The sequence below is a fragment of the Cervus canadensis genome, chromosome 22, assembly GCF_019320065.1.
Source record: "Cervus canadensis isolate Bull #8, Minnesota chromosome 22, ASM1932006v1, whole genome shotgun sequence".
NCBI lineage: Eukaryota > Metazoa > Chordata > Mammalia > Artiodactyla > Cervidae > Cervus > Cervus canadensis.
Window position 1 is genome coordinate 51052055 of NC_057407.1, and position 25994 is coordinate 51078048.

General features: G+C 41.3%; 1 protein-coding gene across 2 annotated transcripts in view; it reads right to left on the bottom strand.

The window, feature by feature from the left end:
- Positions 1-24740, bottom strand: part of LOC122424280 (programmed cell death 6 interacting protein) — a 67153-nt gene extending 42413 nt beyond the window's left edge. For both annotated transcript variants that reach the window (XM_043441897.1, XM_043441896.1), the window contains exons 1-3: positions 24392-24740; positions 9641-9695; positions 8227-8296 (exon numbers count right to left, since the gene is read on the bottom strand). In XM_043441897.1, the coding sequence (XP_043297832.1) occupies positions 8227-8296; positions 9641-9695; positions 24392-24600 (334 nt within the window). In that variant the 5' untranslated portion in view covers positions 24601-24740. The remainder of the gene's footprint in view (positions 1-8226; positions 8297-9640; positions 9696-24391) is intronic.
- Positions 24741-25994: the final 1254 nt, after the last annotated feature.

The following is a 25994-nucleotide window of genomic DNA, read 5'->3' on the forward strand; positions in this document are numbered from 1 at the left end:
AAGCCCACTCACTGCAATGCAGAGTAGCCCCCACTCGCCCCAACTACTGAAAGCCCTCTGGCTGCAACAAAGACCCAGCACAACCAAAATTAAGTAAAGAGAAACAAAACTGAATGTAACAGTTGTCGGCAGGCATGTGGAGAGACTAGGGCCATTGTGTACTGTTGGTGGAGATGTAAAATGTTGCAGCCATGTGGAAAACACTATGAAGATCCCTCCAAAAATTAGAAATAAAATTACTGCATAATCCAACAATTCCACTTCTGAGTATAAACCCAGAAGAAATGAAAGCAGGAGGGTTTAGTCTCAGGGATATCTGTACATCCATGTTCATATCAGAATGATTCACAGTAGCCAAAAGGTAGAAGCAACTCACCCATTCACTGATTCATTAACGGAAACAAAACATGGTATAAACTTACAATGGAGCTTAAAAAGTAGAGAAATCCGATCACATACCATATGATGGATGAACCTTGAGGACATTACACTAAGCAAAACATGCTAGTCATAAAAAGACAAACACTATGATCCCACCCATGTGAGGTGTCTAAAGCAGTCAAACTTCCAGAAACAGAGGTAGAATGGTGGTCACCAAGTACTGGGAAAAGGGTGAAAAGGGAAGTTGTTATTTAAAGGGCATAAAGTTTCAGATTTGCAAGATCAGTAAGGTTCAGGAGATGTTTCACAATGTGAATACACCTCACACCTCTAAACTATACACTCAACATTGATTAAGACAGGGGATTCCCTGGTAGTCCAGTGGTTATGACTCAGTGCTTTCACTGCTGGGGCCCAGAGTCAGCCCCTAGCTAGGGAACTAAGATCCCACAAGCCACGCAATGTGGGGAAAAAAATTTTTTTTATTAATTGGTTAACATAGTATATTTTATGTTACGCGTTTTTTTAAACATGCATACACACACACACACACACACACAGAAGAACAAATTCAATCATAATGACATTCAAGATCTCACATAATGTGCCAGATATTGAAAACCAAACAAAATAATCATTAGGCTTCTGACAAAACCACTGAACAAACCATCTAGGAAAATCAGAACATTGCAGCTGTGTGTCTGTGCCATACAGAAGTGTCATAAAGTAAAACACTCATTGTTACGTAGCGCTTTAGTAGTCTCCCCTATAATTATAGCCAGCTTTTAGCTTGCCTCCAACCTAATTCTAGCCTCTGCAGCATAAAGCAGACATACACACCAGCTACTCTAACCTCAGTTCAGTTCAGTTGCTCAGTCATGGCCACTCTTTGGGACCCCACGGACTGCAGCACGCCAGACTTTCCTGTCCATCACCAACTCCTGGAGCTTACTCAAACTCATGTCCATCAAGTCAATGATGCCATCCAACCATTTCATCCTCTGTCGTCCCCTTCTCCTCTCACCTTCAATCTTTCCCAGCATCAGGGTCTTTTCCAATGAGTCAGTTCTTCACATCAGGTGGCCAAAGTATCGGAGCTTCAGCTTCAGCACCAGTCCTTCCAATGAATATTCAGGACTGATTTCCTTTAGGATGGACTGGTTGGATCTACTTGCAGTCCAAGGGGTTCTCAAAAGTCTTCTCCAACACCACAGTTCAAAAGCATCAATTCTTCAGCACTCAGCTTTCTTTATGGTCCAACTTTCACATCCAGACATGACTATTGGAAAAACCATACCTTTGACTAGACGGACCTTTGTCAGCAAGGTAATGTCTCTGCTTTTTAATACGCTATCTAGGTTGGTCATAGCGCTTCTTCCAAGGAGCAAGTGTCTTGACCTGCATACAGATTTCTCAGGAGGCAGGTAAGGTGGTCTGGTATTCCCATCTCTTTAAGAATCTGCCACAGTTTGTTGTGATTCACACATTCAAAGGCTTTGGCATAGTCAATAAAACAGAAATAGATGTTTTTCTGGAACTCTCTCACTTTTTTGATGATTCAACAGATGTTGGCAATTTGATCTCTGGTTCCTCTGCCTTTTCTAAATCCAGCTTGAACATCTGCAAGTTCACAGTTCACGTATTGCTGAAGCCTGGCTTGGAGAATTCTGAACATTACTTTGCTTAGTGTGTGAGATGAGTGCAATTGTGCGGTAGTTTGAACATTCTTTGACACTGCCTTTCTTTGGAACCGGAATGAAAACTGACCTTTTCCAGTCCTGTCGCCACTGCTGAGTTTTCCAAATTTGCTGGCATATTGAGTGCAGCACTTTCACAGCATCAACTTTTAGGATTTGAAATAGCTCAACTGGAATTCCATCACCTCCACTAGCTTTGTTCATAGTGATGCTTCCTAAGGCCCACTTGACTTCGCATTCCAGGATGTCTGGCTCTACGTGAATGATCACACCATTACGTGGTTATCTGGGTCATGAAGATCTTTTTTGTATAGTTCTGTGTATTCTTGCCATCTCTTCTTAATATCTTCTGCTTCTGTTAGGTCCCTACCACTTCTGTCCTTATTGTACCCATCTTTACATGAAATGTTCCCTTGGTATCTCTAATTTTCTTGAAGAGATCTCTAGTCTTTCCCATTCTATTGCTTTCCTCTATTTCTTTGCACTGTTCACTTAAAAAGGCTTTCTTATCTCTCCTTGCTATTCTCTGGAACCCTGCATTCAGATAAGTATATCTTTCCTTTTCTCCTTTGCCTTTAGCTTTTCTTCTTTTCTCAGCTATTTGTAAGGCCTACTCAGACAACCACTTTGCCTTTCTGCATTTCTTTTTTGTGGGGATGGTCTCGATCACTGTCTCCTGTACAGTGTCACGAACCTCCATCCATAGTTCTTCAGGCACTCTGTCTATCAGATCTAATCCCTTGAATCTATTTCTCACTTCCACTGTATAATTGTAAGGGATTTGCTTTAGGTCATATCTGAATGGTTTAGTGGTTTTCCGTACCTTCTTCAATTTAAGTCTGAATTTGGCAATAAGGAGTTCATGATCTGAGTCACAGTCAGCTCCCAGTCTTGTTTTTGCTTACCATATAGAGCTTCTCCATCTTTGGCTTCAAAGAATATAATCAATCTGATTTCGGTGTTGACCATCTGGTGATGTCCATGTGTAGAGTCTTCTTCTGTGTTGTTGGAAGAGGGTGCTTGCTATGACCCATGCGTTCTCTCAGCAAAACTCTGTTAGCCTTTCCCTGCTCCATTTTGTACTCCAAGGTCAAACTTGCCTGTTACTCCAGGTATCTCTTGACTTTCTACTTTTGCATTCCAGTCCCCTATGATGAAAAGGACATCTTTTGGGGGAGTTAGTTCTAGAAAATCTTGTAGGTCTTCATAGAACCACTCAACTTCAGCTTCCTTGCCACTAGTGGTTGGGGCATAGACTTGGATTACTGTGATATTGAATGGCTTGCCTTGAAAACAAACAGAGATCATTCTGTCATTTTTGAGACTGCACCCAAGTACTGCATTTTGGACTCTTATTGACTATGAGGGCTACTTCATTTCTTCTAAGGGATTCTTGCCCACAGTAGTAGATATAATGGTCATTTGAATTAAATTCTCCCATTCCAGTCCATTTTAGTTCGCTGATTCCTAGAATGTCGACATTCACTCTTGCTATCTCCTGTCTGACCACCTCCCATTTGCTTTGATTCATGGACCTAACATTCCAGGTTCCTATGCAATATTGTTCTTTACAGCATTGGACTTTACTTCCATCACCACTCTCATCCACAACTGGGCGGTTTTTTTTTTTTTCACTTTAGCTCCATCTCTTCATTCTTTCTGGAGTTACTTCTCCACTCTTCTCCAGTAGCATACTGGGCACCTGCCGACCTGAGGAGTTCATCTTTCAGTGTCATTTTTTTTTTTGCCTTCTCATACTGTTCATGGGGTTCTCAAGGCAAGATTACTAAAGAATACTCTAACCTACTTTCTTAAATAAATGTATTAACAATCTACAATAAACAGGAGTAGAACATGCAAAAAAATAAAGATCAAGGTGAACTGAAAATCTGAACCAAGAATAAACAAAAACAATTCCATTAATAGAAAGCAACATTTCCAAGATCCTCATGAGCATCCTTAAAAGAGACGCAAAGATAGTACATCCATAAAACAAGTACAGGATGTTATTATAAAAGAACAATCCATGAGTAAGAAAAAGTCCCTGGAAATGAAAATTTGATTACTAAAAGTTTTTCAAAAGAAAGGTTAGAAAATATCTAGGCAGCCCATAAAGAAGGAAAGAAAGGGAAAATGTGAAAGCTTTGAGTGAGTAGCTCAGAAAAGCAGGCTCGGTTAATTCAGTATTCCAAAGAGAAGAGAAGAAAAGATGAAGAGATTATCAAAGAAGAAACATAATTCTAATTAATTCAACAAATATTAATATATAACCAAGCCAGTATAGCTGAAAAAAGGGGAAACAAGGGACAAAATGGCAGGCAATGTTGTCAGGGAGGTGAGAGAGTCAACTTTTGCTGTAATGATTTAGCATTTACTCTGAGTGAGGCGGGAAGTAAATAAACACTTTTGAAGAGAGATGCACTCAGCCCGCCCAGGGGACAGCAGGCTGTAGGAAGCAGCACCAGTGGAAGCCAGAAATGAGGACAGTCAGCTGCGGCAAGGGGTGATGGTGGCTCTGACCACAGGGCAACAGCAGAAGTGCTGAGACTGTATTCTGAATAACTGTCATAGAAAATCTGATAGGATCTGCTGATGAATTCACTGACTGCAGAATGAAGTGAAACAATATCAAGAATGATGCCAAGATTCTTGACCTAAGCACTAGGTGCCAGGATTTCAAACCAAATTCATGTGAGAACAAACCACAGACATTTTCACCCAAGAAGAGATGCAGAAATTTGACCTTTTCTAGGACAGTTAGTCTAAGAATATATTCCAGGGACTTCCCTTGTGGTCCACTGGTTAGGAATCCACCGGCCAATGCTGAGGACACGGGTTTGATCCCTGGTCTGGGAAGATCCCACTTGCCACAGGGCAACTAAGCCCATGGGCCACAACTACTTACAGCCTGCACCCCTTAGAACCTGTGCTCCACAATGAGAGAAGCCACGGCAAGAAGCCTGCGCACGGCAACTAGAGAGTAGCCCCACTCACCACGCTATAAAAAGCCCGCACACAGCAAGACTCAGCAGTCAAAACTAAAAATAAAATTAAAAAAAAAAAAAAGATATATTCCAGTGAAGGAGGAACACACAATATTCAGAAAACAATGATTCTAACCTAAAGGATAATAGTCATGGAGCAGCTTTAGACAGCAAACAGCTCAGACTCAAGAAACAGAAGAGGCCAAAGGGAACAGAAGAGTCACTCGGGAAAAGGGGAGTGGAGAGAGATAAATAATAAGACTGAGAGTTTGGAAAATCTTGAGAATATGATAAAAGCACAGAATGTATGTGTTGGTGGAGCAATTAAACTTGTAAACGCACACACAGAGCCGTACAAGAAAGTGACAATGTAAATATGAAAACAGCTCATCCAATATATGATAGTCAGTAGACTTCAAGAAAAATGAAATACACTCCAAGCAACAGATAAAAGTAAACTTTTTATATACAAAATATATATCCCAGACTATTATATTTCCCATAAACATTATCACCCCCAGGTTGTAGTCTGCCATTTTATTTTGACATATTTCTCATCAAGGAAGTAGCAATCACCTTGGGTTTTATACAAAAGGTGGGGCCCCAAATTATATAGCAGCTCTCACCTGTAACATGTCTTTTATTGGATATTCAGTGGACACAGGTCTACATGTCAAGAAATAGATATTTGTATTATCATTCTTAATACTTTAAATTACACAGTATTCTAAGGAAAGGGCAGCCTATGCTTCACTTACCCTAAATATTACTGATGGACATTTAATCCCCCTAACTGCTACTAGAAATGCCTTGATGACTTCTACCTCCTGTTTTATATATGCGCCCAGTTCCTCTAGGATCTCAGTTCATCAACGTGACCTATCTCACTTAAGTGTCTCCTGGTTCTACCGACACCTGCTCCTCACTCTCAGCCCCAGAACCTGCCTGTCACAGCAGCACTGCGGTCCTTTTCTTGATCTCGCCTCTCTCTCAGCATAACGATCCCTCTGTCCCCAAATCGTCACTGCATATTTTCTGAACTGAGCTGCTCAGCACCCACACGTGCTATTTGCATTTCCTAACTTCCGGTCCACTCCTCAACCCAACACCACCTGACTTCAGCCTGCCCTAGGGAAACGTCTTTCTCCTCCTGTGTTGCGCTGTGCTTAGTCGCTCAGTCATGTCCGACGCTTTGTGATCCCATGGACCGGAGCCCGCCAAGCTCCTCTGTCCATGGGGATTCTCTAAGCAAGAATGCTGGACTGGGTTGCCATGCCCTCCTCCAGGGGATGTTCCCAACCCAGGGATCGAACCCAGGTCTCCAGCATTGAAGGTGGATTCTTTATCAACTGAGCTATCGGGAATCTAGCGAATTTTACAACCTTCTTTGACCTCTGCCACAACGACTCTGTCAACGATGTTTCAACATCAAAGTCACATGCAGGCAAAGAGATGAATTCCAGTGGCCCACCCTGCAATGTCCTCCTTTCACATCTGGCATACTGTATCCTTGTCTGTAAATACAATCAGTATTTCTAACGTTTTCCCCAGGTAACTGCAACGTGCAGCCAGGTTTGGGAACCACTGGACTGCACAACCTCTGAAACCCTTCTGCACAACCTCTGAAACGCTTCTGGCATTCAATCCCATCTCTATTTTCCCCCGGTTCTTTGAAGATCTGAAAGCCTTTTCTCAACCTCATTCCCAGGAAACTCTTCCTCTTATCTCCCCTGAGAGTTATACTCCCTAGTTTGGCTTTCATACTTTTCCCAACCTACAGTCTACCAGAGGAGATAAATTTATTATCTTTTAAGGAAACTGTTCCTAAATCTATGTATCCACCTCTTTTAAGCTTTAAATACATTACATCTAAATGCCAAAGAGAAATTTCTACCTAGATACAACACAGAAAAGTCAAACTTGACCTATCTGTTGAAAGGAATAATTATCCACAGGTCAAACCAAGTTACAAATCTTAAAGTCAATCATCAACTCCTACTCCTCCTTCTGATAGAGAGCCAGCAGATCCATCAGTTTCGTCTCTGAATCCTCTCTCAAAACCATCCTTTCCCCAACCCACAGACAGGATACTTGCTCTAATCTCTTCATCTCTCACCAGTTTAACAGGTCTGTTTCTCTCTAGTCTCTGGATTTAGGCTTTTTGAGTCATATCCAGTTTCATTTAATCTTAGAAAGTCACTTATCTTTCTAAAACAGTTTTAGTAAGAATGCCTTTTCTCACCGTGCTAGGAGGGAATTTAGTTAGATAATATGTGTAAAGCCCTTTCACAGCACCCAGGTGGAATAAACTATGAGGGAAGAACACAAATTGATAGCACACTTGCAACTTTTCACAAGCTACTCTCCAATGTCTTCACCCTCCAAAATCCCCAAATCACCCACAGTTTCAACTCTTATCAATAATCATATTAATATGTATTAGTATAGTAACTTATACTATATGACACTGTTATATAATATTATATAGTATATAATCCTATAATGCATAAACATTATATATATTATAGTTATATGTAATATTAATATTATTCATTGCAGCTAATATTTATTGAGCCTTGTTCTAAGGACTTTACATGTATTCCACTCATTTAATCCACACAAGAAACCAATGAAATAAACAGAACTTGATAGTACTAATCCTACTCCAGAGATGAGAAAATTAACACACACAAAGGTTAACGTGATGAGCTGGTAAATTAAAAAAGCCTTCACTCTTCTGACTTTTGGTTATGATATTCTACCTGTAACATTACTTTCTACCTGGAAAAACGAAATTCATCCTTCAAGGATTCATTCAAACATCACGTGCATTCAAGAGCAGAATTAACTACTTCCTTGTCTAAGTGCCCATATGTTTCTTCAGAGATTAATATACTTCCCACTATACTTTAAAATGATCAGTTATCTTACAACCAGACTGAACACAACTATCTTGTTCAGTTTTAAAACTAGGACAGTGCCTGGCAAGACGTAGGCTCTCTACAAGTATTTGGAAATTGCATTAAAAGTTGAAGTGAAAAAGAAAACGAAACATAAAAATCTTCGTTATTTACAAAGAGTCATTAGGAGAGCAATTTTGGAGACTAAACAATACAAAACAGTTAGAACAAATTTCCTGTCTTTTTTATTTAAAAATTACATACCCAATTTTACAGATCCTCCAAAGAGTGAACCTTTATCAAAAGCATCCTTCCAGGTAAATGTCAAGCAGATCTTGATAGAAAGACGGGGGAAAAAAGAAAATTATGTTACCTTCCTGAATCTCATTAACTATTAAGTCTCTTTCAAAGAAAAATCCACAGTGAAGGAAAGGACAAAAGCATCAATCTGTCTAAAACACTATCTTCTCTAACCAACCAACTCCTTTTCCTTTTTGTGAACCATAAAATTTTCTTTTCTGAAAGTAAAATACTGGCACTAGGATTTTTCCAATGTCATTCTTCCTCGGTAATTACACACATATTATCTTCTTCAGAAAACATGGTCTTGCTCATCTTTACAAATACACAATGACCTGAATAGAATAGGCACTTAAGTAGGAGAATGTCCAGGACAAGATAAAATTTTATTTCTTGATTTGGGTGATGGCTAGACATGTATATTCACTTTGTGATGAATCAAGCTATACACTGTTTGTTAACTGTTCTGTGTGTGTGTTATACACGAATAAAAAGTCTACTTTATTAAAAACTGCATCTCACTCTAAAATATTCCACAGTGTGAAGGTTAAAAAGAACTTAGCCTCTTTTAAATTATGTATTGCAATCCAATACAAAACTTTTCAACTATGGCTGAGAGAAATTTTCAATACTCCTCAAAGTAGAGACAATAACACAAGAACTTCCATACACACACTCCCTCCTCCATTCATCTACCCACACTTTCCAACCCAAACACCAACACACACATACTTTTTCTCCCGGAGTATTTTAAAGCAAGTCTCACCACATTACTTGATTTGTAAAAACTTAATGCTTAAAGTATTTTGTACAAACTATTTTAAAATTTAGAAATGTCACACAAATTAAAAACTTTTAACAAGTCTGCAAGAAATCACCACCACTTTCAGTATCTATCTTTTAAGAGAAAGAATGACATTCTTACAGTGTAACACCTAATTATAACAGTATTTGCAAATTTATATGCAAATGCAACTTGGGCAAATAATTTTTAAAGCACATAAACTGAAACTAAACACATCCTGAATTATATAGTTACCTACTTTATTTTGTAAAAACCAAAGGAAAGGACATCACAGATTATCTTGGTCAATACTTCCTACAGGTAAAAAATGCAGGAAGAAAAATGCAATCCAATGCACTACATGATCACAGAAGTGACTGAGGAATGGCATGAACAGAATTTCCAACAGACACTTCAAAGCAGCACAGGTTCATAGCAGATGGGTTTCAAAGTTTCTCATTTTAAAAGTATTACAAAAACCTAGAGATAGTGAAGAGACACCATTTATTTTAATAAAATACCATGGGTAAGAGGAAATGGGTGATTTACCATTATCACTTGTAACTTTAAAACAACTTAAAATTAATGACTTACCTGGTTTTCAGAAAATGGAAATTTGGGTTCAATGGAACAGATCTGATCATAGTATCTGAAAAAGAGAGCAAATTTGTTTATTTTTGCTTTTGTTTCCCTTGACTGAGGAGACATAAAAAGATATTACTAAGACTCATATCAAACAGTGTATTTTGTTTTCTTCTACAAGTTTTATGGTTTCAGGTCTTACATCTGAAAGCCTTTAATCCATTTTGAATTTATTTTTGTTCATGGTGTGAGAAGTAGGCCAGTTTTCCCAACACCATTTACTTTAGAAGCTGTCTTTTCCCTATTATATAGGAGATTAGGCGTACAAATGTCTAATAGGAAATAGATGAGCCACAGATATGGAATGCACAGTGTGGGCAATGTGGTCAATAGTTATGTAGCATCTTTGCATGGTGACGAATGGCATCTCCACGTACTGGGATGACTTTGACATGTACAGAAACACTGCGTCACTGTGCTGTGTGACAGAAACTAACAGTGTTGTGGGCCAACTCTACTTCAAAAACAAACACAGAAAAGGAGATCCAATTTTCGGTTACCAGAGGTGGGGACCTGGGGGGAGGAAGAACTGGATGAAGGCAGTCAAAAGGTGCAAACTTCTAGTCATAAGGTAACTAAGTACTGATACCAGGCTGTCAAACACAATATGATACATATAATTAACACTGCTTTATATTATATATGAAAGTTGTTAAGACAGTAAATCTTAAAGTGTTCTCACCACAAGGAAAAAGATTTCTTTTCTACATCTTTAACTTTGTGTCTATAAAAGATGGATATTCACTAAACTTACAGTACTCACCAGTTCATGACTTAAATCAAATCCTTATGCTGTACTACACCTTAAACTTATACAGAGCTAAGTGTCAATTACATCTCCATAAATCAGGGGAAAAAAGGAACGATAAAAAATAATTGATCCATATAAAAACCAGTCAAAACCTAAAATTACCAAAGCTAAATATTACACACATTTATATAAATACAACTGGCTTAAGAGTATACTTAAAATTATGCATGCTTACTTTGAGTGGCCCACAAATTAGATTTCAATCAACCGTTTTAAAATTAATCAAGTCTTTTAAATGTGTAAACCTGTAGCTAAAATGCATGCAATGAAAAACCTGTTAACAAAGAACTCTTAGCACCAAAGAAAAATATTTGTCTACTATTATTGGCTAAAAGCAAACTAACCTCTGCCTGGGTAACCAATGCATTTCTTAAAATACTATTTCTTATTAAGGTAATTGTTTACATCCACTGGACAAATTAACACCTCTTGTAAACTACTGATTAAAAACAGGTTTCCCAGCTTTCAAATGTGATTTCAGTATGTCCATTTCCACCAATGCTACACAGTTGTCAACATTCCCCCTCTCCCCTGAAAGCAGACTACTCCACAAGTTCCCCAACCGGTCACCCTGTCTCTTCTTTCTCATTCTCTTCAATCTGTTCTCCATACAGCAGCCAGAATGACCATGAAATGTGATGCAGCCCTCCCCTATCACGCTGACCTTCGAGCGAGCAAGGTGGGGGTTAGGGGGTGTCCAAGGACAAGCCTTCTAACTGGCCTCTAATCTTTCTTCCTCCCTTTATCACCTCCCTGCCCATCCCCTCCCATGAGTCATCAGGGCTAATTGCAATTGTTATTTCTGAAGCCTAGTTTCAGAAGGAGCAACAGGACAAATCAGAGATCAAGTTTATGGCTGCCATGGCTACAAGTTTGGTTACAAACAGGAAGAACAGAACAATTAAATAAATACACTGAAGATAATGGGAGTCAGGTTTCTAACTATCTTGGAAAAAGAGTTACAAATATGGGATGGTGGACAGCTAGAAGAAATTGGCTTTGGACTGGAACTGGAGGTATCAGTGTGAACTCATTTTTAACACAGTGTAATATAGATACAAAAAGTGGTATAAATGTGCATGCGTATTTCCTAAATGTATATGCTGAGAAGTTCTAGCAACAATAATACTAAGTAGCAAAAAGCACACCTAGAGTCCAGATAAATAATGCTCTGCATTAAATGGAGCCAGTGTTGGGACTTCCCTGGTGGGCCAGTGGTTAGGACTCTGCACGAAACTGCAGGGGCACAGTTTCCATCCCTGGTCCAGGAACTAACATCCCATAAACTGTGTGGTATAGCCAATAAATAAATGAATTAATTAATAATAAATAAACAGAGTCAGTGTTCCTTAGAGAAATGACGGACCCCACGGCTGACAATGTGAAAATTCAAGTCAAGCCTAAACATCCAGCTATCCCAGAAAGTTAAGGAAGTACTTAAAACATGAAGAGGAAATGTCAAAAGTATACAGGAACTAGCTGAAAGCAGCTCCCACTAGCCAAGTCCAGAATAATTCAAATAAATAGCAAATCATAATCCACTGAGGAAAGTAAGATCATTCTAAAGTAAACAAAACAAAACGAGCTAACAGGGAAAACTCTACCCTAAGACATGATGCCAACTAATGAATCTAGAAGAAACAATGAAGTGAGCAAAATCACGATGTGGCCCCTTTCATAATATAGTATCTGATTCAGGTAAAATCATTAACAGAAGCTAAAACATAAGTTTGATGGAAACAGGATATTACAGAATCTCAAAGTATCTCCCCACAAAATACTTACTACTTAGTATAACTTATTAACTGTAAGGTCAAAAACTTTGGCAGACACCATCTTAACAAAGTGATAAACATCAAACATTACCAGCAATGGGACAAATCAACCTCATGTTTTTCTTAATGTGCATTAAAAAGAACACAGCATCACTTGGGTTGGTACTACAGCCCCAAGATGCATAAAATCCAAAAAAATAGAGGCAAGCCCTTTTACTAAGGGACATTCTACAAAGTAAGCAGCTTGTACCTACTCTTCAAAACTGCCATCTTGAAAAACAAGGAAAATTTGATGAACTGTTCCAGATTGAAGGAGACTAAAAAGGCAATTAAATGCAATGCAAGATCTGGGATTAGACACTGGACCTGTAAACATTAATGGGAAAGTCAGCAAAATTTGAATGAGTACAACAGATTAACTGGTATTATTTAATCAATGTCAATTTCCTGACTTTGAAAGCTGTACTGTGGTTATATAGGTGCATATTCTTGGATTCCCACTATACTTATAATTCCATTCAAAAATTGTGGTATCATTCATTACCCAATTCTCCAGCCTCAACTAAGAATATTCACTACACACTGTAGGCATTAAGATTCTGTGCTCTCTCCTGGCTCAGGGCATTCACACATTTTTTTCTCCTTCACCCAGAAACTTTCCCATCAAAATTTCCCATATTTCTTGTCCTCATTCATTTACTCTTTTTTTTTTATTTTCCTTACCTTTTTTTTTTTTTAATGTATGTACTGACTTTTTTCCCCCAATTATTTTTATTAGTTGGAGGCTACTTACTTTACAATATTGTAGTGGTTTTTGCCATACATTGACATGAATCAGCCATGGATTTACATGTGTTCCCCATCCTGAACCCCCCTCCCACCTCCCTCCCCATCCCATCGCTCTGGGTCATCCCAGTGCACCAGTCCCAAGCACGTCTCATGCATCCAACCTAGACTGGTGATCTGTTTCACACTTGATAATATACATGTTTCAATGCTGTTCTCTCAGATCATCCCACCCTCGCGTTCTCCCAGAGTCCAAAAGTCTGTTCTGTACATCTGTGTCTCTTTTTCTCTTTTGCATATAGGGTTATTGTTACCATCTTTCTAAACTCCATATACGTGCGTTAGTATACTGTATTGGTGTTTTTCTTTCTGGCTTACTTCACTCTGTATAATGGATTCCAGTTTCATCCACCTCATTAGAACTGATTCAAATGAATTCTTTTTAATGTGAGTAATATTCCATTGTGTGTATGTACCACAGCTTTCTTAGCCATTCTTCTGCTGATGGGCAGCTAGGTTGCTCCCATGTCCTGGCTATTATAAACAGTGCTGCAACGAACACTGGGGTGCACATGTCTCTTTCAGATCTGGTTTCCTCAGTGTGTATGCCCAGGAGTGGGATTGCTGGGCCATATTCATTTACTCTTTCAACAAAGACATACTAATGGTTTGCATGCGTGGTAAGTCGCTTGAGTTGTGTCCAACTCTTCCTCGAGTGGATTGCCATGCCCTCCTCCAGGGGATCTTCCCAACCCAGGGACCAAACCCGAGTCTCTTATGACACCTGTATTGGCAAGCAGGTTCTTTACCACTAGCACTACCTGGGAAGCCCATACTAACAGTCTGCTATGCAACAAACACAGTTCTACAACACAGGAATTCAGCAGTATATAAATATTTAAAAATCTGCACCCTTGTCAAGCTTACTTTTAGAGGTGGAGGCAAAACAAAATTAAGTAAAAATGCAGAATAGGAGATAGTGCTAAATGCAATGGGGAAAATAGAGGTGAGAGGGATAAGGTCATGTGTATAGGGTGATGTGAAAAGGCATAGTTGTTTGTTTGTTTTTTTTAATAACATGGTCATTGGACTACATGAAAGTAAAACAACAACAACAAAAATTTAATGTCATATATAATAGAGAGAGCATGAAGGAAGTGACGGGATGTGGGGAAAAGCATCACCAGTCAAGGGGAGAACAAGTGCCAGGAATCCGAGACAAATGTATGCCTGAAAATACCTCTGCACAATAAGGAGGATACGGCTGGAGGGCAAGCATAGGAGAAAACAGCAGGAGATGAAATCAAGGAAGCAATGATGCCTCAAGTGCAATCTGTAACACTTGCGGCTTCTACTACTGGGCAAAAGGAGGAACCACCAAAGGGTCTGGACAAGATTAACACGAGCAAATCTATTTTCAGAGTCACCCCGGATGCTCTGTAGAAAACTGACTCACAGGTGTGCAAAGGGCAGAAGTCCAGAGAAGTCGGAAAGCTGCTACACGGATCCAGTCAGGAGGTGCTGCACGCTGGCGGCACAAGTTACAGCAGAGGCAGTGTTATGCCTTTTCTAAATGCCTCTCCATTACAACCTCTTAGGCCCCTGATTTTCCCTTCACAACTTACCACAGTCAGTCATGTATTAGCTGGTTCTAAACTCCCTGAGAGCAGGAACTGGGTCTTATATGCTAAGCTTCACTGCTAGCTCCAAACAAACGAATCAGCAAAATGCAAAGTTTTTAAAAAGCAGCTTTTTTATCTCTGAAAAGTAAAACCTGAGATTCTGTTTTGAGAACAAATAGGAACTACTAAAGAAAGTGTCCATAAAGAGAGACAAGCAAGTAGAGAGACTCTGAGGCCACACAGCCCCTGAGGGCGAGCCAGCATAGCAAAGGGGTCACAGGGCTACAGAGCTGGGATTCCCACACTTGGCCTTTGGGCTTCCCAGGTGGCTCAGTAGTGAAGAATCTACCTGCCAGTGCAGGAGACATGGGTTCAATCCCTGGGTCGGGAAGATCCCCTGGAGGAGGAAATGGCAACCCTCTCTGGTATTCTTGCCTGGAGAATTCCACAGAGGAATGTGGCGGGCTACAGTCCACAGGGTTGTAAAGAGCTGGACATGACTGAGCACATCCTAGGCCTTGCCAGAAAAAGGCAAAAACCAAGGATAACATGCAAGTACCTCTTATAGCCTAACAAAAGAGAAAACATCTGCCCTGCCCTGCACCCTTCTTACCTGTTTGGGCCACCTCAGATGATGTGAACTCTAGGGACAGTTATCTAACTACCATCAGCTGAAGTTCTCTGAAGGAAGACTATTCAGTCAGGCCGTGAGAAGCCCAAGAGGCAGAGGTGAGCGGTGGTCAATGCAGTCAGTTTCGCTCTCTGCCCCAGTGACGCTCAAATTCCGGCACGCCTTCCTCCCTTGCCAGAGAGTCCAGCCATCTCAACCTGGACAGCTGGCAAGAGATAAGGCGACTTGCTGAGTCACCAGTTCCTGGTTCAAGATTGTATCGTTCACTGCCAAGTCACTGGCAAGCAGAACACCCAATGTGTAGAGACACCTAAGCAAGTCCTGGGCAGCAGTGAGGCCTGGCTACCGGCCAGGGAGGCAGACACAGAAGATAAAAGGGAAGACGGGGCAGAGGGAAGCACCCTAGCCAGCTCTCCAAGCCTCCCAGCGCCAACCCGCTAGAGAGTGCCCCAGACCATACAGAAACAGGCAGCTAGGCAGGCCTTCGTTTGCTGACCTCTGCTCTAAACCGGAAGGAAGTAGGAGATGAAAATACTCGCTCTGAAAATGGATCAAGGAAAAAAGAAAGGGTATACAGAACGTACCAAATTTTTTTATATCTATCCTATTTACTCCAAAGCTTTTGGGGTTAACTCTCAAAATTTGATTTGTGTGGGTAACAGTACATTTACATTCTACATTTAAATGTCTAAAAGCTACGTGATGCAATTCTCAAAGTAAAGTAAGTGTCTTAGGATAGGTTGGCTTCCTTTGTGATTGAGACGGTAAAGAAATCTGCCTGCAATACAGGAGACCCAGGTTCGATCCTCGGGTCGGGAAGATCCCCGGGAGAAGGAAATGGCAATCCATTCCAGTTTTCTTGTTTAGAGAATTCCACGGACAGAGGAGCCTGGCGAGATACAGTCCATGGTGTCGCAAAGAGTGACATGACTCTGACACAAACCAGGAATTGGTGACTCAGAAAGTTGCCTTATCTCCTGCCAGCTGTCCAGGTTGAGATGGCTGGACTCTCTGGCAAGGGAGGAAGGGCTTCCCTAGTGGCTCAGCCGATAAAGAATCCACCTGTAATGCGGAGACCTGGGTTCGATCCCTGCGTTGGGGAGATCCCCTGGAGATCTACCCACTTCAGTATTCTGGCCTGGAGAATTCCATGGACTGTATAGTCCATGGGGTCACAAAGAGTCGGACATGACTGAGCAACTTTCACTTTAGGATAGGTTAGGTAACATGAAATATAAGTATGAAAAAATGAAACCTAAGTACAGTACTCACTGGAAATCATTAATACCTGATTTTATAGTATGGAGTAAACTACACAAAGAAACTCTTTTCAAAAGAAAGGAGACATTGCTAACCACAAGTTCAGTTCAGTTGCTCAGTCCGACTCTTTGGGACCCCAAGGACTGCAGCACGCCAGGCTTCCCTGTCCATCACCAAAGCCCGGAGCTTACTCACACTCATGTCCATTGACTCGGTGATGCCATCCAACCATCTCATCCTCTGTTATCCCCTTCTCCTCCGCCTTCAATCCCTCCCAACATCAGGGTCTATTCAAATGAGTCAGTTCTTCACATCAGGTGACCAAACTATTGGAGTTTCAGCTCAAAATCAGTCCTTCAAATGAATATTCAGGACTGATTTCCTTTAGGATGGACTGCTTGGATCTCCTTGCAGTCCAAGGGACTCTCAAGAGTCTTGTCCAACACCACAGCTCAAAAGCATCAATTCTTCGACGCTCAGCTTTCTTTATGGTCCAACTCTCACATCCATCCATGACTAGTGGAAAAACCATAGCTTTGACTAGACGGACCTTTGTTGGCAAAGTAATGTCTCTGCTTTCTAATATGCTATCTAGGTTGGTCATAATTTTTCTTCCAAGGTGCAAGTGTCTTTTAATTTCATGGCTGCAGTCACCATCTGCAGTGATTTGGAGCCCAAAAAAATAAAATCTCTGTTTCCACTGTCTCCCCATCTATTTCCCATGAAGTGATGGGACTGGAAGCCATGACCTTAGTTTTCTGAATGTTGAGTTTCAAGCCAACTTTTTCACTCTCCCCATTCATTTTCATCAAGAGGCTCTAAAGTTTTTCTTCACTTTCTGCCATAAGGGTGGTGTCATGTGCATATCTGAGGTTACTGATTTCTCCCAGCAATCTTGATTCCAGCTTGTGCTTCATTCAGTTGCGCATTTCTCATGATGTACTCTGCATGTAAGTTAAACAAGCAGGGTGACAATATACAGCCTTGATGTATTCCTTTCCCACTTTGGAACCAGACTGTTGTTCCATGTCCAGTTCTAACTGTTGCTTCTTGACCTGCATACAGGTTTCTCAGGAGGGAGGTAACGTGATCTGGTATTCCCATCTCTTGAAGAATTTTCCAGTTTGTTGTGCTCCACACAAAGGTTTTGGTGTAGTAAATAACGCAGAAGTACATGTTTTTTTGGAATTCCTTTGCTTCTTCTATGATCCAATGGATGTTGGCAATTTGATCTCTGGTTCCTCTGCCTTTTCTAAATTCAACTTGAATGTCTGGAAGTTCTCAGTTCACGTATTGCTGGAGCCTCACTTGGAGAATTTTGAGTGTTACTTTGCTAGCGTGTGAGATGAGTGCAAATGTGTGTTAGTTTGAGCATTATTTGGCACTGCCTTTCTTTGGGATTGAAATGAAAACTGACCTTTTCCAGTCCTGTGGCCACTGCTGAGTTTTCCAAATTTGCTGGCATATTGAGTGCAGCACTTTGACAGCATCATCTTTTAGGATATGAAATCACCCAGCCTATAAAAACTAACCACACCACATTTTGCAGCACTTGCTCTCGTCCATGGCCCACATTCTGTCTGTGGAGTGTGTTTCTCTCTGAATCCCAGTGAGTCCATCTCTTACCGATCACTCTGTCTCTCACTGTATTCTCTCAGCTTCATCAGGCACTGACACCAGGCAGTCTGGCTGGGTTCAAGGCCGAGCACACGGGTTCCAGTCCCAGCCTGAGACAAACGGTTCCAGACACACAGCACATGTTGGAAAAACGGGAGCTACGGATTCTTATTTTGCAAACATGCAGAAGTGTTTTTATATTCTCCAGGACTTTAAAAACTCAATGGCTTAGAGCAAATATCTAAGAACTCAACTTTTTAAATCTCATGGGGGGGAAAAAAATAGCAAACGAATATATTTCTTTTAATATACCAAAGATAAAACAAATTTCCATTCAGTTCAGTTCAGTCGCTCAGTCGTGTCCGACTCTTTGCGACCCCATTGACTGCAGCACACCAGGCCTCCCTGTCCATCACCGACTTCCGGAGTTTACTCAAACTCATGTCCATTGAGTCAGTGATGCCATCCAACCATCTCATCTGTTATTCCCCTTCTCCTCCTGCCTTCAATCTGCTAGCATCAGGGTCTTTTCCAATGAGTCAGCTCTTCACATCAGGTGGCCAAAGTATTGGAGTTTCAGCTTCAACATCAGTCCTTCCAATGAACACCCAGGACTGATCTCCTTTAGGATGGACTGGTTGGATCTCCTTGCAGGCCAAGGGTCTCTCAAGAGTCTTCTCCAAAAATTCTAATTAAAAAAAAATTTTTAGGGGGATGGTATGGAGACCAAGAACAACCAATCCACATTAGGAGAGTGATACTGCAACACAAACTCACATAAGCCATCCAGTTCCAGTCAGTACTAGGGCTGGTCAACTCCAAGCCCACCAACCAGAGACACAGTAGACCAGAGAGCTGGGCCAGATATTGATTAGAGTCAGTAGATGCCTCCTGCACCTGATTTCCACACTTTCTTCTTTGCCCAATCTATCTCATGAAGAATCACTCACAGAAGCAGTGCTGCAGTAAAGTATGGCAGCAAATTCCCTCTAGGATTACAAAGAATGAAGACCTGACAAGTCCTGACAAGTCATTTTATTTATCAAACAAAGATTTTAACTCTTCCTGTTAAATTTGTTTATTCATTTATGTAGAATAAATAAAATTAACTCAGCCAAACTAAGGTCTGGCAACTACAGGTACGCCTTGAGATCAAAGGTCAAGTATTAATTATTTATCTTTATATCCACCATACTCTTTTGATTAACAAATTGTAGCAATGTCATTAGGGCTAATATTATCTCAATATCTTCACCACCAATCAGAATGTAAGCAACAGCTGAGAAGTAAATGGAACAGCAATATTTTCTTTCTTGATTTATAAAACACTAGTGCTTGGGAAAATTTCCAGAAATTATGAAACTAGTTCCATCAACTTTATTTTACAAAGAAAAAGACAGTACCATAATGCAGCAAACTAAATATTAACCAACAAAAAAGTGACACACAAATTTAGAAATTTTACAAAATCTATATTAAAGACTCATGTTAAAGAAAACTGAAATTACAAATTATTTTTAAAATCTCAACAATACTACTACATACCAAATACCAAAACCAGTTGGATGCAACTGAAAGCAAATTCAGAGAAAACATAGTCCTAAAATAAATGTATTAGAAAAACAAAAAAAAGATGAGAAGCTAATCATTCTGTACAAAAAGAGGAAAAAGAAACAAGTGAATGGCAGCAGAAAACCAAAAAATTAAGCAGACTTGGGTCTAAAAAAAAAAAAAGATGGCTCTGAACTTTCAAGAGATCTGGTTGGGGGGTGGGGGGTAATCATATGCAACATCAGAAATAAGAAAAAAATTGTAACAACAGATTTTGAGAATAAAACACTTTCCGAGATTTCATTACTCGTTAAAACTCTGAGCTTCCACTGCAGTGGGTGAGGGTTGATCCCAGTTTCGGGAACTAAGATCCCACGTGACAGGAGGCAAAACCAAAGGAAAAAAAAAATTGCAAGGAGTTTTGTGTGACAAAACATACCATAAACATAAGAGACAAAAAACAGATTTAAAGATGATATTTGTACTATAAATAACAGAAAAAAGGATAAATTGCCAGAAAATGTACGGAACTCTTAAAAATCAGTAAGGAAAACACAATGTAGAAAATAGGCAAAAAAAAAAAGGCCATGCAATTTACAGAAAAAGAAAGTGGCCAGCCAGCAAACAAAAAATGCTGGACCTCAGAGATATCAAGGCAGTGCAACCTAAAACTGGGTACCATCTTGCACCCATCCATTCGGCAAAAAGCAACTTATTGAAATTATTAATCAGTGAGTATTTCTGAGGATGTGGAGGAAAAAAAAATTACTTGCCAAAGAGAATGCAAATTGATATAAAAACAGAAGAAAGCTGAAAATGCAAATACCCTATTTGTTAAACAAAGAGATCTGAATAAACAACCTTCTTCTCTGCTCCCTCTCTCAAACTTCCACTGGAAAGACAATAAAAATTAAAAAGATATAACTGCCCTAGGACAAAAAGAATGGGAAAGAGCACAACAGCATACAAGAAGTTCCAATGAAAGTTTCTAAAAGGTGAAAGAAAAGTGAATAAATGAAGCAGAAAAAGGTGAAAATCTAACTGACTAGAGAGAAAGCAGGCAAACTGCACAAAGAAGCCAGACAGGAAACTTGAGGGGACTTCCCTGGTGGTCCAGTGGTTAAGACTTTGCCTCCACTGCAGGGGATGTGGGTTCCATCCCTGGTCATTTGAAGATCTTTGGAAGAAATTTTGGGGCTCCCAGTTCCTCCACTATGAGGACAGGCTCACCCTCAGGAAAATGTTCAGGACAGCAAGCACAGGTGGGCAATGAGCACAGCTGAGTGGGGACAAAGGGAACTGAGAGCCTACTGAAAGTGAAGTCAAAGAGTTAGTTTCTCAGAAATGTCTAACTCTTAGGTTCTCTGTCCATGGGATCCTCCAGGCAAGAATACTGGAGTGGGTTGCCATTCCCTTCTCCAGGGGATCTTCCTGACCCACAGACTGAACCCAGGTCTCCCATGTTGCAGGCAGATTCTTTACCAGCTAAGCCACCAGAGAGCCTACTGATGGTGCTAATCACCCACATCATTACCTCTCCTTCCTAAGAAAATCACGTATTTTAGCTGGGTATATGCATGCCCTTAATAAAAATTCCTTTACCTCTCCTACCCTTCTGAGATGTGGACATACATAATGGCTAATAACATGAGCAGGGTGTTGTGGGGCCGTTTTCAGGTAACATCCTAAAGGCTAAGCCTTCTACCTCTCCTCTCCCTCCCTCCATCCTGTCTAAAAGTTGAGTTTAACTGCTATCTGGACCCTGAGAATGAGGACTCTAGCTTTTACAGAGCAGATAGCTGAAAGGAGCCTGAGCCTGATGAATTTCACAGCGCCATCCCTTTGCTGTGCTGTACTTAGTCAGTTCAGTTGTGTCCGACTCTTTGTGACCACATGGACTGTAGTCTGCCAGGCTCTTCTGTTCTTGGGGATTCTCCACGCAAGAATACTGGAGTAGGTTGCCACGCCCTCCTCCGCGGGATCTTCCCAACCCAAGGATCAAAACCAAGTCTCCTGCATTGCAGGCGGATTCTGTACTGTCTGAGCCACCTGGGAAGCCCAAGAATACTGGAGTGGGTAGCCGATCCCTTCTCCAGGGGATCTTCCCAACCCAGGAATCAAACCGGGGTCTCCTGCATTGCTGAACTACCCGGGAAGCCCATACCATCCCTAAGCTATCTAAACTACCCCTCTACCAACTTTTTACACAAGACTAAAATCATAACTTAACTCACTGATAATCTGAGATCTCCCACATACAGCTGAATTCAACCCTCATACAGCAACACAGATGATATTAAAGCTAAAATAGGCTGATATAGAAAACTCCATACATGAATACTGCTCACCCTCCATTTTTTCTATCAAATTTCAGAAAGCTGACAACCAGGCTTTTTCATGGAAGGAGACTGTAAGCTTTCTCTACAAAGAAATTAATCACCACACAAGACTGGTGTAAGCTGGTTATCTGGAGCTTCCCTGCCCAAAAAACCATCCCATCTGATCACCTAGTGTAAGATTCAATACTTACTGAGGCTCTCCTAACCAATTTGTACTTAAAGTCACTTTACAAAGGATAACATTCACTTTTAATATTACAACACATAAACGTGTATTTTAGGAAATTTTAAGAGTTCGTCTAAAAACAAAAAAGCAAGTCCATCACTGGACCTATGTATGTAGAGCTGTGTGCCAGTACTTATCAAGCTAGTTTCTATTCTTTAGGAATTAACTTAAACCTTCTTTTTCAAAAAGTTCATTAAGTTAAAATATGTAAATTAATGTTCAGTTTATACAATTACAAAAATATAATTATTAAAAGTATTCTGCATAATTGAATGAACCCCCCATAACAAGAGGCATACCAAAGATACTTTTGTACACACCTCCATTATAAAATGTAATACACTGTACTACTATCAGCTTACCCTAACTCCAAAGGCAATAATATGCTAACATGAGGATAATGCAGAGATGCCTAAAGAAACAGTTTCAAAGAAACTATCTCTCAAAGAGCCCTAAAACCTAAGAACAGTTCTCACATTTAAGCCTGGGAAACTACTAAAACAATGAACAAATGAAAAAAGTTTTAAACCTCACATTACCGATATTCATTATCCTTCCAAGTCTCAAGCCTCCAATGCTCCTTAAGTGTTGAGACCAAACCTAATGTATTCTTGTTTTCATTATACCATAACCCATGCTTTTTTAATACTACTAGTGAAAAATCCTCACTGAACGCTACTCAGGTCTACGTAAGAATTGCTTTGGAAATAATTTTAAGTACGTTAATTCTAAAGAATGTCTAAGTATTCATAGGTTAACTTTTTAAAAAGCTTATACTAAGTATCAACCTAATGATCTTCGAAACCCAAGTCTTATCTTTAAAATTTACACCAAGGGGTCATAATCTAAGCGATCTATTCAGTACCCTCCTTCTGGAAAACTGATTCCATACTAATAACTACTTTAATCCACGCTGCACGGGAAAGTTAAACCAGCCAGAGTGACTCAGAGGAGGGCAATTAGGCCATTTCTCACCACTGCACATGGGCACAGGCCAATCCAATCAGAGGCTTCCATGGACTTTTGCCAGGGCGCAGGAGAAAAGCACTCTTGTGTAAGATCCTGACTGTTAAGACCACTGTAATTACAGGAGAGCCAGTGGCCATCTCTCCCGATTACAGGAACAAAGCTCTCCTAAGATGGAAACCTCCTGAAGGAAGAATCATCTCCAGAAATGCCTAAAGTTAAAGAAGCAATATTCATTGCCTTTTCAGTTACTGAGTTTAACTGAGTTTAACCTGAGCGGCTCCTACTTGTGTCCTAATATAGCTGTGTTTTTCCTGTGAAACGAGACTACGTTAGACACAGGAAATGTGATTTAAAAGGTGGGCGAAAGAATTTTTTTTAACTATAAAGTGCTATAAAAATGTCCTGCCATCCTAACTGGAAAGTACTACAGAAGAAACTCTCATTAAATACACCCTGAGTTCAATAAACATTTACTAAGACAACAAATTTACTCCATTATGTACATACCTGTTTGCAAACAAACTGATTAAAAGCAACCTATCTGGAACGTTCTGTCACTCAAGTTTAATTTTAAATAATGGCAGCTCCTAAACCAATGGAATTCTCCACCTGTCGTTAGGTTGCGATGAACTTAGGAAAACGGCTCCTTTCAAAGTGGACCGTATGGAGTAAGAAACATGAGTTCCAGGGCCCCAATTCTGCCACTTCCCTCAAGCAATTTCTACTATGAAATCCCAACCTGGCCAACAAAGTTTTGCAGTGATGCAAAAATGGAAGAAGGGAAGAGTCTCACAGACCGCCCCCCCTCAAAAAAAAAAAAAAAAAGTGAAGAAAACTAGTTCTGGGTAAATGAGGTAAGAGATCGAATACGTGGTGGACCGTTCCTCCCAGGTGGCCGGTCGACCGGGCCCGGAGGACGGCGGCGGGCAGCCAGGGGAAGCGGGTAGGGTCACCGGGGCCTGCCGCAGGAAGGAATGCAGGCCACACCTACGCGCCGGGCCAAGCCGGGGTGGGGCGGCCGGCCCGGCCGTGGGTGGGAAGGAGTCAGGAAGGGAGAAGGAAGCAAGGCAAGCGGCAGGCCGCCGCCAGCCTCCCCCTACCCGGCCCCAGGCCCACCTCAGCAGCGTCTCGAGCGCGCCCTCGTGCTTGTCCAGCGGGCGGCCGAGCGCGGCGCGCCGCAGCTTGCTGAGCTCCTCCGCCGCGCGGCAGTACTGGGCCTGCTCCTCCCCGCCGCTCGGGTACGTCTGCTGGATGAACTTCACCAGCGGCTTGGCCAGGTCCACCTCCGAGGTCTTTTTCAGCTGTACTGAGATGAACGCCGCCATGGCGAGCGCCTCGGCCGCCCTTCGGGCCAAAGACACCACGGGACGGCGACGAGGGCCGAGGCGCGCGGGGTACCGGGCCGGCGGACGGGCGGACTGAGGGGCTGACGGACGTGCGCTCCGCTTGCGCTTCGGGTCCGGCCACTTCCGGGAGCTCCGGCGCAGGCGCACTCGGCGCGCCGCCCGCGGTCACGTGAGGGAGTCGGGGAGCCGGCGCTGCTCACCTGGGCCCCATTCATCCTGGGCTAAACCTTGAGGTGCTAGCCAGCTCCACTGTGTGGAATTTTCTCTTTTCCTTCTACTGCTTCGGCAGTTGGGCCGAGCACTTGCGTGAAAATAACTTCCTGCACTTGAACAATGTCCCAGAGAAGTACTCCTGTCACTGGCACTGGCGCGAGGTAGCGGCCACCTGCCCGAATTGGCTGCTTCAGGGTTATTGTGACCTGTGGTGATTGATTCGGCGGGGTGCTGTGCACAGATGCTGTGTTCACAGTGAGTCGAACACGCCAGGCCCTTGCTCTTGTGCAGCTTACTGTCAGGTATGGACACAGATGCTAAGGTGGACCAAAAAAGTATCTTGGGGGTCTTCCCAGGTGGCGCTAGTGGCAAAGAATCACCTGCCAATGCGAAACAAGTATCTTGGGACAAAAAGCAGGGTGCTTGGGATGTAGGGAATGAGGGTCCCTCCAGCGAAGCTAGTTTAAATAATTACAGTTATTAAATAGAGACAGCTTTTCTGAGGAAGTGAACTTCAAAAGACCTGCAGTTTGAGGGACTTCCCTGGTGGGCCAGTGTTAAGACTGCATGCTTCCACTGCAGAGGGCTCAGGTTGGCTGGAAGATGCCAAGCCAAGTGGCAAAAAAAGTTAATGATAGTTACATAAAGTACATTAAAAAAAAATAAAAGGCCCGTAGTTTGATAAGATGCTTGACCTTAAGAGAAAGGAAGAGAAGCAGAGAAAGCAGTGGCTGGGGAGAGTCTCCCAGACCAAGGGGCAAAGGCCCTAGAAGGCAAGCACTTTCACTTCCCATGTTCAGGCAGTGGAAGCAGCCTGGCAAAAATTTTAAAAAGCAAGTAGAGATTGGATGAAATTAAATTGGAAGAGTAAGGCTTCAAATCTTTCAGAACATTGTAAGCCAAGTTGAAGAGTTGGTAATGTAGCATAAATAGAAAAGAAGCTATAAATAGCATTTAAGCAATGGTGATATGATACTCTTATTAATGTTTAAAAGACCACCCTGTGCATCAACCTTGGTGTCATATGAAGTCTACAATATCATCATCTGTGATCTAGTCCAGTCAAAAATGTTTAACTTGACTCTTGTCAGTTGTTTGCATATAACACAATTTATGAGAAATGCAGGGCATAAAAGAGCAAATTAAATGATACCATACAA